This window comes from Aplidium turbinatum, chromosome 4 (genome assembly GCF_918807975.1).
Source record: "Aplidium turbinatum chromosome 4, kaAplTurb1.1, whole genome shotgun sequence".
NCBI classification, from domain to species: domain Eukaryota; kingdom Metazoa; phylum Chordata; class Ascidiacea; order Aplousobranchia; family Polyclinidae; genus Aplidium; species Aplidium turbinatum.
Window position 1 is genome coordinate 1,602,654 of NC_137475.1, and position 14,670 is coordinate 1,617,323.

Below are 14,670 nucleotides of genomic sequence, written 5' to 3' on the forward strand. Positions count from 1 at the left end.
CCTGATGAAAATATTTGCAACACGTATGGCAATATAGTAGAAGCAGCCACCGCCCCAAATGATTTTCAGCCGGAGCTGCTACATTTGCCATTAGAAGTGAAGCTGACAGGAGCATTAAGGCGTGATTAACTATTTCACTAGTAGATTACCGAAAGAAAAGTATTCTAACTTGATAGCCAATCCACTGAAAATGCCTCTGTTTTTAGTTCAACATCACTTAAGTGTGTGAAGCACTTTCAGTAAAATGGTTAGGATTAAATCCAAATTACATAATCGGTTGACAAATCATTATTTTAACTAACTTTCGAGTCTTTCAATATTATCGCTCGTTTTGGGAAACTTATTAAAAGTCAATGCGCTTCTTTTGTTGCGGTCCTTTGCAAAATTTTGGTCTTGGATTTGGCCCCCGTGCTGAAAAAGGTTGAGAAACGCTGCTCTATATCCTGCCAAAATGAGCAATGTGCTCTGTTATTATTTTGTTGAAGGTGGATATGTGACACTGGCAGGAAAAAACCTGTGGGCATTGTAAGATGGTAACATCAGTATGCGATTATTTTTGTGTGTCTTCTTTCTCGTAATTTTAGTTTCTGGGGCCGAAGATTCTTTCCCTCCCAGGTGGACCGTGCTTCCCCGGACTAGAACCGAGTGGTGTAATTTGAGAAAACTACTCGTCGTTGGGAGGACACAAAATACTAGCGGCATGCTCTTGTTCAACTTTCAACGGGCTTTAATATTTTCATTTATTTCATCACAATTCATTAGAAACGAGATTGCCCAGTGGCGTGCAGGAGCGACGCGCTCATGCATTGTTTTTCAATTATGACATCATCGATCGGATGGTGATTATTCATGGTATCGATTTGTTCTTCCTTCCGTTGGACGGGAAGCGGCGACGATTTGCGCAAACGTCATCACCGTCTCTTCTTGGCTGAGCTTTCGCTTCTTTTGATCATCTTTGGGTGGCACCCCCGGCGTCAGGTTTCGTCGCGTCGCGACAAAAGTGCGATTTTCTGTAACTTGTTGTTGCTCGCTGCTTTGTGGTGTCATAACAGCAGGTGAAGTCATAGAAGGCGCTGCTGCATTGGAGTCGCTGCGTTGGCTTTGTTCCAGCTTTGCCACGCCCACTGAGTTGTAAAGATGATTGGTCGTCAGCTTTCTTGGCGCAAAGTAATTTTCTACGTAATATCCGACACTGGACGGATTTTTATACGCGGACCTTTGGAGTGATGATGTCATGTAGGCTTGTGACGTCACGGGAATGGTGTAAAGGTACGGTGACGCAACCGATGACGAAACGGTAAGCAGGTTGACTGCACAAGGGCACTGGAGTGGCAGTGGGTGTTCTTGACGAGATTTTCCGAACGACTCGGTCATATGAGTGGACACTGCCGTGTGCGGATGCTTCTCCGTGGAGGATGAGTAAGCTTCCGGTAACTTCTGTTGTTGCTCCGGAAAGTGCACGCTCTGGTGATTGACAAGTGGTGCATCTGTAATGTAAATAAATCATAAAATCAAACAATTTGAATGATGGCTTCACACGACTGTGCAGTTGCAGATAGTTTGCTCTGCGATATGCTCCTCCTTACCGGACTTACAGATCACGGATGCAGTCATCCCCCATTTGAGCATATCGGAGAGGATTACAAGTAAACGCAGTACAGTGTAAATGCAGAAGATATGAAAATGTGCTAAATCTTAAATTTGGTAATCATGGTCTTATTCAAATTAGAAATATTTATACAGATCTTTTTAAATTGATTTTCGGTCAACGTTTGATTAGAAAATCGAGTGTTCTAACTTTGAAAATGAAATCTAATACGTTATTATTTGTTTGTACTGTACAAGGATTTGATGCCAATGTCATCGCATGGTTGTTGATGAGAGACTGTGATTGTTTGTCATAGAACCTCATTGTTGACATCACGTGGTCTCGGGGGTACAGCTTCAATATAGGATTCGCTCTGAAAAAATAAAGCTTTAATTTTTTGTCATGAATTGTCGACTATTTGTCAAGTTAGGTTTTGCCTTTAATCATGTTTGTGGTTTGCATGTAAGGATAAACATAAAGCGAAGTAGAAAGATATCTGATAAAATTAATTGCTTTCATAAAAAATTGACTTTAAAAAAAAAAACTGTCAGTAGGCTATTAAGATTACTTGATTAAACTGTGTGGAATTGGAGCAGGTAAAAAATTAAAAGAAGGGAAAATGTCATTCGAATTTTGATACGTGACGTCATCTTTAGCTTTTTGTTCGTCTTCTTCTCCCAAGACGTTTTTTAAAATATCGCTTTCCAATCTCGCAAAATCCAAAACCTATGGAATGAAGAATGAGCTAAGCAATTATTGCTGTAGAATTTTCGTTAAAGTATGAGCCAATAACATTAAAAAAACTACATTACCGCGCAGTTGCAAAAAAGTTGACATCAACGCGGTAACACAATTAACAATGCAAGTAGCATTCTCATAATTGTCAGACCAGTCAAGCTCCGTTTTCTGTCAATTTCACAATTTACAGTTCTCGTATAAATTAATAGTTTGTTTTTTAATAACCCTTAAAAGTAATTAAAAAGTTGAAAGGAACAGGCTTGTAGCTAACTTCCAAACAATTAAAACGCTTTGAGGTTTTTAAGCATATTAATCTTTTTTCTTTGTTCGAAAGAAACCAGCCATTGCGAGCTGAGAACTTGAATACTGTAGTTATATATGATCTAATCTCACATTGCACAACGTGAACTATTATTTATGAATTGCAACTGCCATCTTATAGTAGCGTCTGATCATATGATAACTGTTATGCAAAGCAGTTCTAAAAGCCATTCGAAAAGTCAAAAAAATTCCTCATAGCTTTAGTTATTTCTACTAAAACAAAAGATAAAAAATTGTACATGCACGCTTGCCTTGTTTGTATCATCGTCGCAATGCTCTTTGATTTTTTTGTTGCAAATATCCGTCGGCCATCCAAACGTGGGGGAAGAAATTACTTGATCTTCAACAGGAAAAGACCACAATGTAGATGCTGAAACAGAACTTGGAAATGCGCATGAAGTCATGTCACTTATGACTAAATTACATAGTCTGCTTGCTTTATCGGTAACTTCTAGTGGTTCCTGCCTAACTGCAGACTTCTCCGTGTAAATATCAGTTAATTTTTCTTGCTATTGCATCCCCCTTGGTGACCGTTGGCATAGTATTTTCAAGAACAGATTAAATTGTGACGTCACAACGCAACTTACCTTGCCGCATTTTGGGATAGACTAAATATCTAGCGAAAATGAAGAACCCACAGGAACGCTGTGTCGGGTACTGCAAACGCAGTGCTAAAATATATGTTTTAATGCTAACCAATTGCGGAATTGCATGCCTTGAAGCAGTTGGGATAATTTTTTTTCTTATTTTTTCGCTTTTCCAAAGGTGAGTAATTTTATAGTTTTTGTACGGTACTTTTTTGCAAATTGCATTTAATGGCAAAGAAATTGCTCAGTCAGCACAAAATGAAGAAAATACATTTGTCGTTATTCTTCAAACTTTAAAATATCGTAAATCTATATTTGTTTTGAATAAACTTAATTCTAATAATTAATCAATAAACCTTCATAGAACATGGCGCAAAGCTATGCACTTTGGAGGTAAGAGAAATTACAGTAGCTCTTACGTTTTGTTTCCAGCTCATGAAAAGTTTGTTTGAGTTTGAAATGAAGTTTTGATTCTAGTATTTTGCGTGTCAAACTTCTAGGACGAAATGCTCGCAGCAATGAGGTTTAATTATTTTTTGACATTTCAAGGAGCGCAAACATCTAGGGCACGCAACTACATCAACGTTTTATTACGTTCAAGTGTCGTTTTGATATGTTCTTATGATACGATACGTAACACGTCCACGCTCATTCTTCATAATTCAAGTTCCGCTGTTGACGCCAATGCTTATTTTTGTTTGTTACAAGAAATAAATTCTTAAAATGTGACTTCCAAATTCTCCTAAAATTATCTTTAAATAAAATTTCTGACAAAGCCGCTTTTACTGGTGCAAAAGCTCTAAATATTTTTAAATAAACTTAATTGGTTACTAAACCTGATTGTTTTCCACTGTCTTATCGGAAACTTGTTAAAGATGTTGTCATCACCATAACGGGTGTTTATATTTGTTGGTAAGGGTTCAAGTTTGTTGAGATGATTTTAAAATATAGCCTACTAAGTAAGCTAAGAGCTTTCAAATGTTTTTGTAACTACCCCAGCTAAATTGTGGTTTTTATTTGCAGAAGAACAAATAGGAAATTTGCTGCTGTCGGAATGAGGCGTGGAGCCATTGTTTGCGGACAAGAGAAAACACTGGAAGAAAATAAAGACATTATCAAAAATAATAAATTTAAAACTCAACAATTTCTTTGTTCTTGACAACTGCACAGAAAACTTCCAATTTTTTTGATGAATCAATAATTTCAAGCTCTTCAGATGAATAATGTCTTTCCTTGTACTATCGTAATAATTGTGAATTGTCAGTGCAATAATTCCTAAATACCAGCCAACATTACGTCATAAGCCCCTCATCTATTGGTCCACTATGACTCATTCTTCCGGACAAGACTCCGATTATTTCACTCTTTCTCAAAAACTAGTCAGTGCCGGATTAGGAGGATGCACAGCAGACCTAGTCACATTCCCATTGGACACAGTTAAAGTGTGGCTGCAGGTCAGTCTTGTAGTTTTATTTATAGTCAGTTTGTTTTGTTTTGAATCGCTTTCCAGTTATGCAATCTTGGTGGACACCCGGCTTGAGCTGGTTATTGAAAAACAACACTCACCTCTAACACCCAAGGTGTAATAAATTGGGTGGGCGTAGTTGCTGAAGAAAAGGCGGCCGAGAGAAAGGAATTATCCACCCTACTCTCATTAGTGCCGAAGACTTAGTATAATCAGGGCCGGATTTAGCTGATGGGGGGCCCGGGGCACTTTTAGATCGGGGGCCCTCTTGCAAAAAAATTTTTTGCGCCTACGGCGCGAAAAACCACCTCTGCGTCTACAATAGCATCAATCCAGCACTACACAGCATTTTGCAGAAACTTCAAAAGCTGAATAGAAGAAAAAATAACCCAAAATCACATATTTTCTACGTAGGGGGGCCCTTCAAAAGTCGGGGGGCCCGGGGCACCTGCCCCCTCTGCCCCCCCTAAATCCGGGCCTGAGTATAATGAGAACCTTATCTTCTCATCCACCGATGCTTGGATCAAGTATGGGACTCACCTTTACTTGCAGTGTGTTTGTAGATTTTCTTTGCACATATTGCAATGACTTCATGTATATCAGACAATATATTTTTTCTCACCAACATTCAGTTAGGAACAACAAAAGAGATATTAGCTGCAATGCTCTTTGAGCCAGGTGATCAATGAACGAAAAGGCAACATTGGTGTTTGAGTAGCAACATGTCGGTCTGTGTCGATGTAAAACAGCTAATTTGACTACAAAACCTAAAAGCTGTTTTATTTAAAAATCTGCTTCATTTAGATTTATAGTTTTCGGTCTTATTTGCTGAAAACCAACAATTTCATAATTTATAGATATCTGCTCCCAGTGGATCCATTGGGCAATGGATTTAGTATTTGCTTAGTTTTTAACAAAATTGTTATTTGCTTTGATAGTTCTGTCTAAAACATATTGAATGCTGTACTCTACTTTGATTACTGAAACTTTTCTTTAAAACGAGAATCAAAGCCCCCCCTCCCCCTGCGTACACCACTGTCTGCTCCTATAAATCAATACGGCAGCCACACATTAGATTGTCAATAAACCGCATTTTTATTTTAGTTGCAACTATCGTCCCGACTCCTTAAACTGAATTAAAGTGATATGTACAAAACATGAAATGTGTTGTTATTTCATCAATTTCTACTATGCCTGGTAGCCTTTACTTCCCACACAGTGCATATCATGTTTGCAATTCACTTATATTTGTCAAAAACATTATAAATTGTAGGAGCAAAATGGTTGAAACGCCTGGTCAATCTAATCAAAGAATAAAGAGCCCAAAATGTAGCCAACTAAACACATGTTCAGAGAAAGTTCCGAGATCTAAACTATTGTCCACTTAAGTGCTTGAATAACATTGAAAATAGGCCTATTTTGGTGACTATATTTGAAGAGCTTGTTTCCAAAACCGCTTAGGAGCCATTTTACCAAAATTGAGTTTAGAGTGTCATTAGGTAGAGTATTACCATAGGTACCTACTATCCATTCCTTTTTTTCCAAAACCTTCTCTTTCTGCTTCAAATTCAACACTAAAAATTGCATTTTCTTCTAAATCCACTTACGCGCATAAACGTTTTTCAGGGTTTTCTCGAAATCACGAAAGTGGATGTAAGCGGTTTTGGAAACAAGCTCTTCATTTTTTAATTACACGAAGAACTGAGAAATTATTTCCACATGATCTAAAATTTTAAATCAGTGCAAAATTGCGTATTTGTGCAATCACATGATGACATCGATCATATGATCGCAGCATCTCATGTGCAAAATATTTGCATAAATAAATTGGTTTTGTTAAACTTAATCCTTAAAGTTTTGTCTTTCGTTTAATTGGTATCTTACTCTTTCAGGTGCACGGCGAGTCACCTTCTAAAGCTCTACCACCTTTGAACATCACCAAATTTGCCGATGAACATTCTAAACGAGCTATGTCATCGTTCAGGTCATCAGTGACGTCAGAAGAATTACAATCAAGAGTGCAGCAAGAAAAATCTTCAGCGATGAAAGAAAGAAAAAAAATTTTGTTAAAGGAACAGAAAAGTTTTTACCGAGATCTACCCAAAAAGCTTTCAACCAATCAGGGAACGTCGATCACAAGCCACGCCCATCAACAAGGCAATAGGAAACCACGATTGGTTGAAACGAAGTTGTCAACCAATTTCCGCCAATTAGGGAATTCAGCGAATTCGACGCGATTCACTTCCCGCACGACACCATTGTCTTCTCCTTCAAACATCGGTCTTTCACGCACTATCGTTCGAAATGTTCGAATTCATGGCTTCTTCAGCTTGTACGGCGGGCTGGCGGCTGGTTTGCAGAGACAAGCGGCTTTCTGTGCCGTAAGAATAGGTCTTTATGACAGCGTAAAGGGTTTCTACCAGCAGCTGCTACCAGGTGAGAAAAAGTAAATCTGATTAGTTGAATAAATTCTTGCATCTAATAAGATTACAACTCAAGCAATGTTGATTTCGACATTTCCATTATTTGGATAAGTAATTTTCGACAATTAATTACTGCTTTTTGCTTACGATTCTCAGATTTACGTCATCAAAAAAGATTTCAGTTTCACTTTCTGTTCCATAATTAAAATGTAAAAAATAAAGTTATCTGTTGTAATTCAATACAACTATTCAGTCGAACAATTTGTCTACAAACCAATTGAAACGAGCGCTGATGGCTTACAGGTTCGCCTAATGGCAAGCAGATAGGCCAGCGCATCCTAGCAGGGACGACCACCGCGTTCATCGCTGTTGGATTGTTCCAACCAACCGAGGTTGTCAAGATAAGGATGCAAGCTCAAACGTCGAAACCGCTCGAAGCGCGATTGTATTCCAGCTCCCTTCAAGCCTACAGGTGAGCTTCATAGATCTAGAGACGACCATACATCCATTATCTGCCTATGACTCCATAACTAGTGCAAAAAAGCACCACGCAAGTTGTTGAAGTCTCTGTATGATCTTGTATCGGGATTCTGGAAGACAAACAAACATAAAAAGAAACAGCTAAAACCTCAATTGCTAAGGCAACAGCAATCAGTAGTCAGTAGATGTAACAGAAAATATATTTCGCACTTGCTAGTGCATCTTCAGTTCTGATCTGATGAACTGATGATGCACTAGCAAGTGCGAAATATATTTTCTGTTACTCTTACATCTACTGACTACTGATCCCTGTAACCTTAGCAATTGAGGTTTTAGCTTTCTAGATATGGAACAGGGATCGTGTCAGAACAAGACCAGGTCAAAAAGCGAGGCAGACTCCGACTCAGCCGCAGCCTAGAGCAGTTAGCTATAAATAAAAACATTAACTTTTTACGTTGTGTTACTCAGAGCGCGAAGTAAGTTTCTGTGAAGATAAACATAGAACATTAAAGATTGTTTCTCATTTCTTTCAGAACGCTGTTCAATGTTGGCGTTAAGGAAGCCTGGAAGGGATTGGAGACAAACGCCGCTCGACTAGCTGTGGTGAACGTGTGTGAGATTGTTACTTATGACGTCGTAAAGGAGACCATACTAGACTACAGATTGATGAAGGACAATCCAGCTTGTCACCTCACATCTGCGTTCATAGCAGGTAGCGCCGAGTCCATAAAAGAGCCAAACATCAAGTAGTTAATCTTTTTTAATCACTTGATGCATTGGCAATTACTTGGAGTTAGAGAAGATTAATAAATAAGCAACAATCTCTGCGTAGAAAACACGATGTCACATATTTTGACAACTTGTAGCGCACTATTACGCAATAACTACGCAATAGTAACTAACTCGTTGACAACTGCTACAGCAACTACGCAATAAACCATTTATCGCTTTAAAGTCTCTGTATCTTTCATGTTTTCACACTTGCAGGCTTCATCACAACGGTCGTTGCCTCTCCCATAGACGTCGTTAAAACTAGGTACATGAACTCGAAGCCCGGCCAGTACAGTGGGCCCATAGACTGTGCCAAAAGGATGTTCCTTGGGGAAGGGGTGAAGGCTTTCTACAAAGGGTGAGTTGTAATCTTATTTGGGACTTGGCCTTCCAACAACTACAACAAGTGATATGTCACAATAATCAGAATGCTTTTACTAATTGCTTGCTGAAATGAGACATTATCACTACCTTGCTTAATAGCGATTGCATTTATTTATTTTTTCGAACATGTCGGGCCATGTCACGATAAATAATGTACAGTGCAGCATGCAAATATGCTACTTGCAACACAAGTAACTGGAGGCAGCTAAAGTTTTGTGTTTGGCTCCATATCGCTCTTTAGCGGTGAGTTAATGTTACGATGCGATTGTTGTTCAGGTTCGTGCCTGCATACCTGCGGCTGGGATCGTGGAATATCGTCATGTTTGTGTCCTATGAACAATACAAACGATTATTTCAGCGATTCAATAAATGAAGCGCTGTGACATCACAAAGGAAAGGACAAACGATTCCACACGAGAAATAAATAGCAGTGATTTCTTTATGTTTGCGTGATAGTTCTGGCATCTCTATCTTCGGCCTACAACTGCAGATATATCGCTTTTGTGCAACGGGTACATTTGTAATAATATTCCCACACGCCACTTTCCATTTTGGTTCAGCTTAATTTCAGTAAACTCAAGTTCCGGTGGTGGATTATTGTTTTTTGCCTTTGTTTGTTTGTGAATATAATCGAGAAAAGAATTCTTCCCATGAGAAATGATTAAACCTAGACCAGGATTGCTTTGCCACCTTGGTTGGTAAAACTTATTTCAATTAAGGTGAATTTTATGGAATTACTGTCACCTTGTTTGTTACTTTACGTATCAAATTGCAAAGTTTGTTGATCACAATTTCACAAACAAGGCAATTCCGAAAGTTTTGTTGAACTTCTGTAGTGCTGTGTGGGCTAGAAGAGTTTCATCGCTAGGCTTAGTTTAGATAATATTTAAATAATTATATAATCTCTTCAATGTATTTTTGTGTTGTTCCTGACACTCGCTCTGTTTCTTCACTGTTCCTGACATGGACACAGAGTGGCGCCATAGACTTTTATTTTTCATGCTTTGTTTTGATTTTTGCATTGTTCTGATAATGTTACTTTGTGCTAATCACTTTTTATGATGTAGGTATTGGTCCTTTTTCAATGTTGTATTAAAGCTAAATTCCCTTAATTTTGTTGCTTAGGTCACTGTGTGGCTGCATTGCGCAATGGCAGGAGTATAGGCTACCTGCATAAATTCTTGCATTTCACAAAGCTAATAAGATCTTCAATCAAATCAATATTATTTACTGTCATGTTATACAGTTATTTCTCCATTATCTCTTTCAGTGTTGATTTACGGCACGTTACAAATTAACGTTTATTTCTTGTTGAATGTCATTTTGTAGATAATTCAACAAGTTGTGCATGCAGCGAGTCTCATATCTACAAAAAGTAGATAAAGCAACTATAAGCTACTGTAAAATTCTACTTGTTTTATGGAAGTCATTTTTAAAATATTTATCTAATCTTTTTAGCGCCTAACCTACTGTATTCGAAATTAATTTATAGTTTTTAGGACTTTTATTTGTATTATTCTTATTAAGCGTAGACATTAAACATAGACATGATATATACAAGTTTTACTGTTAATATTATTATCAGGCTATAAAGATAGACATTATACATGTTTTATTAGACAAGAATAAACCACAATATGTTATCAGTGAAAATTGCATTGCAAACTTGTAATGCATGTTCAGACTACCGTAAAATCAAAGCAGAACAAGTTTCAAACGAAAAGTGACATCAGTTAAACTTTATTGTGCGATGGTCAGTGGCGTTGAATGGAGGGGGGGGGGAGGTTCCAGGAGATACTTTGGGAATGAGCCGAAATGATTTTAAGTTCCGGAAGCTAGAAGAAAATGCCGCAAATTACTTGGAGGCATATTGTGCTTCTTGAGGAAATCTGTCAGTTTATTGTTGTTAGTGATGTCTTGTGTCTGAAAAACTCCGGTCTTTTATTGGCAGCGGACCCAAACTGTATTTTCCAAGACTGGAGCGAGGAGGGTATTTGGAAAAATTAGTTTATTTTACTTCTGATTTTTATTTAGTCTATACAGAAAGATACAGATATTCTAAAATCTCTGTCATAATGCTTTAAAATTTTTATTGAAGAACCACGCTTTCTGAAAAATTACCTGGAAGGTTTTATTTCTGACCTCAAAAATAGCCCCGTATTGTATCCACATCATTTGATTTGAATTTAGTGGTCACATATTATTTTCTATTTGTCTTACAACATGTCGGCAAGTTTTCGATCTCTAACTTACCCAAAATTTTACAGGTTGCTAGCACCTGCTCAGGATGTAATAATTTGTTATGATAAATTGGGTGGACACTGGACAATTTTGTAACAAAGGAGGAAAGAGAAAAACAAACTAGCCACTTTGACATTGTTAGTGCAAATGGCTTGGTCAGACAAGAACCTATCATCCTCTATGGCTGCCAGGCTTTACATTCCCTTCATTGGAAAGGAAATGGCGCTTTCTCAGGGAAGGTGGCAAGAACACTTTTGACACACTGCACGATGCCGGGAGCGCTGGCAAGCTCAATGAACCCAACAATTCATTGAAGACCACATTGAGTAACATACAAACGACACCAACATACGAATAAAAATCGGTATTCCAGTAACTAGATTGTTTAATAAAACTTTTCTGTTTTTGTAAACCAACCCAGCAAAATGTCACTGCTAGACCTGAAGCCAGAGAGATAAACTTTGAATGCACTGGTTAACAAAGGCTACATCGTGTTGCCCACAAACTAACCTATGCAACATGTGTAAGCATTGTTCCATCACTGTAATATTGGAAACGTGCCTTTAAACTTTTAATTTATTTGAGAACTTGCCCTTTAAGTTTGTACCTTGTGTTTCACATTTTGCCTTACGCGTTTTCCATGACCTCTTGATTGGCCGCTGTTAAATACGCTTCCCTGACAGCGATGCGGTATTCTCCAACTCGGTATTCTCTATATATGGAACAGGGATCGTGTCAGAACAAGACCAGGTCAAAAAGCGAGGCAGACTCCGACTCGCTCAGACGCAGCCTAGAGCAGTTAGCTATAGATAAAAACATCAACTTTTTACGTTGTGCTACTCAGAGCGCGAAGTAAGTTTCTGTGAAGATAAACATAGAACATTAAAGATTGTTTCTCATTTCTTTCAGAACGCTGTTCAATGTTGGCGTTAAGGAAGCCTGGAAGGGATTGGAGACAAACGCCGCTCGACTAGCTGTGGTGAACGTGTGTGAGATTGTTACTTATGACGTCGTAAAGGAGACCATACTAGACTACAGATTGATGAAGGACAATCCAGCTTGTCACCTCACATCTGCGTTCATAGCAGGTAGCGCCGAGTCCATAAAAGAGCCAAACATCAAGTAGTTAATCTTTTTTAATCACTTGATGCATTGGCAATTACTTGGAGTTAGAGAAGATTAATAAATAAGCAACAATCTCTGCGTAGAAAACATGATGTCACATATTTTGACAACTTGTAGCGCACTATTACGCAATAACTACGCAATAGTAACTAACTCGTTGACAACTGCTACAGCAACTACGCAATAAACCATTTATCGCTTTAAAGTCTCTGTATCTTTCATGTTTTCACACTTGCAGGCTTCATCACAACGGTCGTTGCCTCTCCCATAGACGTCGTTAAAACTAGGTACATGAACTCGAAGCCTGGCCAGTACAGTGGGCCCATAGACTGTGCCAAAAGGATGTTCCTTGGGGAAGGGGTGAAGGCTTTCTACAAAGGGTGAGTTGTAATCTTATTTGGGACTTGGCCTTCCAACAACTACAACAAGTGATAGGTCACAATAATCAGAATGCTTTTACTAATTGCTTGCTCAAATGAGACATTATCACTACCTTGCTTAATAGCGATTGCATTTATTTATTTTTTCGAACATGTCGGGCCATGTCACGATAAATAATGTACAGTGCAGCATGCAAATATGCTACTTGCAACACAAGTAACTGGAGGCAGCTAAAGTTTTGTGTTTGGCTCCATATCGCTCTTTAGCGGTGAGTTAATGTTACGATGCGATTGTTGTTCAGGTTCGTGCCTGCATACCTGCGGCTGGGATCGTGGAATATCGTCATGTTTGTGTCCTACGAACAATACAAACGATTATTTCAGCGATTCAATAAATGAAGCGCTGTGACATCACAAAGGAAAGGACAAACGATTCCACACGAGAAATAAATAACAGTGATTTCTTTATGTTTGCGTGATAGTTCTGGCATCTCTATCTTCGGCCTACAACTGCAGATATATCGCTTTTGTGTAACGGGTACATTTGTAATAATATTCCCACACGCCACTTTCCATTTTGGTTCAGCTTAATTTCAGTAAACTCAGGTTCCAGGTTCTACTTTGGGTTCCAGGACCTACTTTGGAAATGAGCTGAAATGATTTTAAGTCCCGGAAGCTAGAATAAAATGCCGCAAATTACTTGAAGGCATATTGTGCTTGAGAAAATCTGTCAGTTTATTGTTTTTAGTGATGTCTTGTGTCTGAAAAGCTCCGGACTTTTATGAAATGATCCGCACCGGACCCAAAGTATCCTGCTAATTGCTCTCATCATGAATTGGGGCAAAGGAAGTATTTAGAATAAAACTAATTCAACTTTACCCCTGATTTTATATAGGCTACAACAAGATTCAGGTATTCAAAAATCTCTGGTGTAATGCTTTGAAATTTTCATTGAAGAACCACGCTTTCTGCAAAATTATATGGAAGGTTTTCTGATCCCAAAATAGCCCCGTATTGTACCCACATCATTTCATTTGCATTTAAAGGTCACATATTATATTCTACTTGTCTTACAACATGCTGGCAAGTTTTAATAATGCAGAAAATAGTGTTTGATACTTTAATGTCAACAACAAAAACGTCATAACTACAATATCGGTCCATTTTTACGTCATCGCAAATATTCCCCTTTAAGAAAAGTACTTTTAGGTATAAACGGAATTTTTGAATAAAAATTGCAAAAAATTATACCAAATATGACCAAATACCATAATACCACAATTTTTTAATATTTTTATATATTAATATATTATATTTAATATACTGTAACTTGCGTTCTTCTGGTGACTATTTACTAGGTTACCTCTTGATGTTAAAGATGATAACTAGCTTTTTGTACTTCCGACGTTTCACCAGAAATAGTCACCAGAAGAACGCAAGTTACTTTAATTATCAAATGCCTGGTGAACAGTTTCACTCTGTTTTTTAATATAGTGTATTACCACATTTTTTTTAATAAACAAATGTAAACACCGATCAGCATTATTAGTTAATGGCCTCAAAGTATTCGATCTCCAACTTACCTAAAATTTTACAGGTTGTTAGCACCATGAAGTAACTTCCCAGATTTAGCCTAAATAATTTGATACTTTCTAGATGCCCGCATGAAATTTTTCTACTTGTCTTACAACATGTCGGCAAGTTTTCGATCTCTATCGTACCCAAAATTTTACAGGTTGTTAGCACCTACACAGGATGTAATAATTTGTTATGATAGATTGGGTGCCGGGCAATTTTATAACTGAGACGGAAAGAGAAAAACAAACTAGCCACTTTGACATTGTTAGTACAAATGACTTGGTCAGACAAGAACCTATCATCCTCTATAGCTGCCATGCATTACATTTCCTTCATTGGAAAGGAAATGGCGCTTTCTTAGGCGACGTGGCAAGAACACTTTGAGACACTGCACCATACCGGGAGCGCTGGCAAGCTCAATGAATCCAACAATTCATTGAAGACCACATTGAGTAACATACAAACGACACCAACATGCGAATAAAAATCGGTATTCCAGTAACTAGATTGTTTCATGAAACTTTTCTGTTTTTGTAAACCAACCCAGCAAAATGTCACTGCTAGACCTGAAGCCAGAGAGACAAACTTT

At 38.0% G+C, this 14,670-nt stretch overlaps 3 protein-coding genes across 3 annotated transcripts; 2 read left to right on the top strand and 1 right to left on the bottom strand.

Moving 5' to 3' along the window:
- Nucleotides 1-726: 726 nt before the first annotated feature.
- Nucleotides 727-3,144, bottom strand: LOC145769418 (uncharacterized). The gene is made up of 4 exons (XM_082581057.1): nt 2,899-3,144; nt 2,157-2,314; nt 1,843-1,961; nt 727-1,487 (listed from the first exon to the last, which is right to left on the bottom strand). Exons 1-4 carry the CDS (start codon nt 3,049-3,051, stop codon nt 844-846), a joined length of 1,074 nt encoding a protein of 357 aa, XP_082437183.1. The 5' UTR covers nt 3,052-3,144; the 3' UTR covers nt 727-843.
- A 132-nt stretch (nt 3,145-3,276) lies between these two features.
- On the top strand, nt 3,277-9,197 carry LOC145768383 (dicarboxylate carrier UCP2-like). Its single transcript, XM_082579866.1, has 7 exons — nt 3,277-3,412; nt 4,258-4,688; nt 6,592-7,135; nt 7,426-7,594; nt 8,136-8,314; nt 8,590-8,731; nt 9,034-9,197. Exons 2-7 carry the CDS (start codon nt 4,560-4,562, stop codon nt 9,128-9,130), a joined length of 1,260 nt encoding a protein of 419 aa, XP_082435992.1. The 5' UTR covers nt 3,277-3,412; nt 4,258-4,559; the 3' UTR covers nt 9,131-9,197.
- A 1,948-nt stretch (nt 9,198-11,145) lies between these two features.
- LOC145768312 (putative mitochondrial transporter UCP3) lies at nt 11,146-13,313 on the top strand. Its single transcript, XM_082579790.1, has 4 exons — nt 11,146-11,237; nt 11,887-12,086; nt 12,362-12,503; nt 12,806-13,313. Exons 1-4 carry the CDS (start codon nt 11,146-11,148, stop codon nt 12,900-12,902), a joined length of 531 nt encoding a protein of 176 aa, XP_082435916.1. The 3' UTR covers nt 12,903-13,313.
- The last annotated feature ends 1,357 nt before the right edge of the window (nt 13,314-14,670 follow it).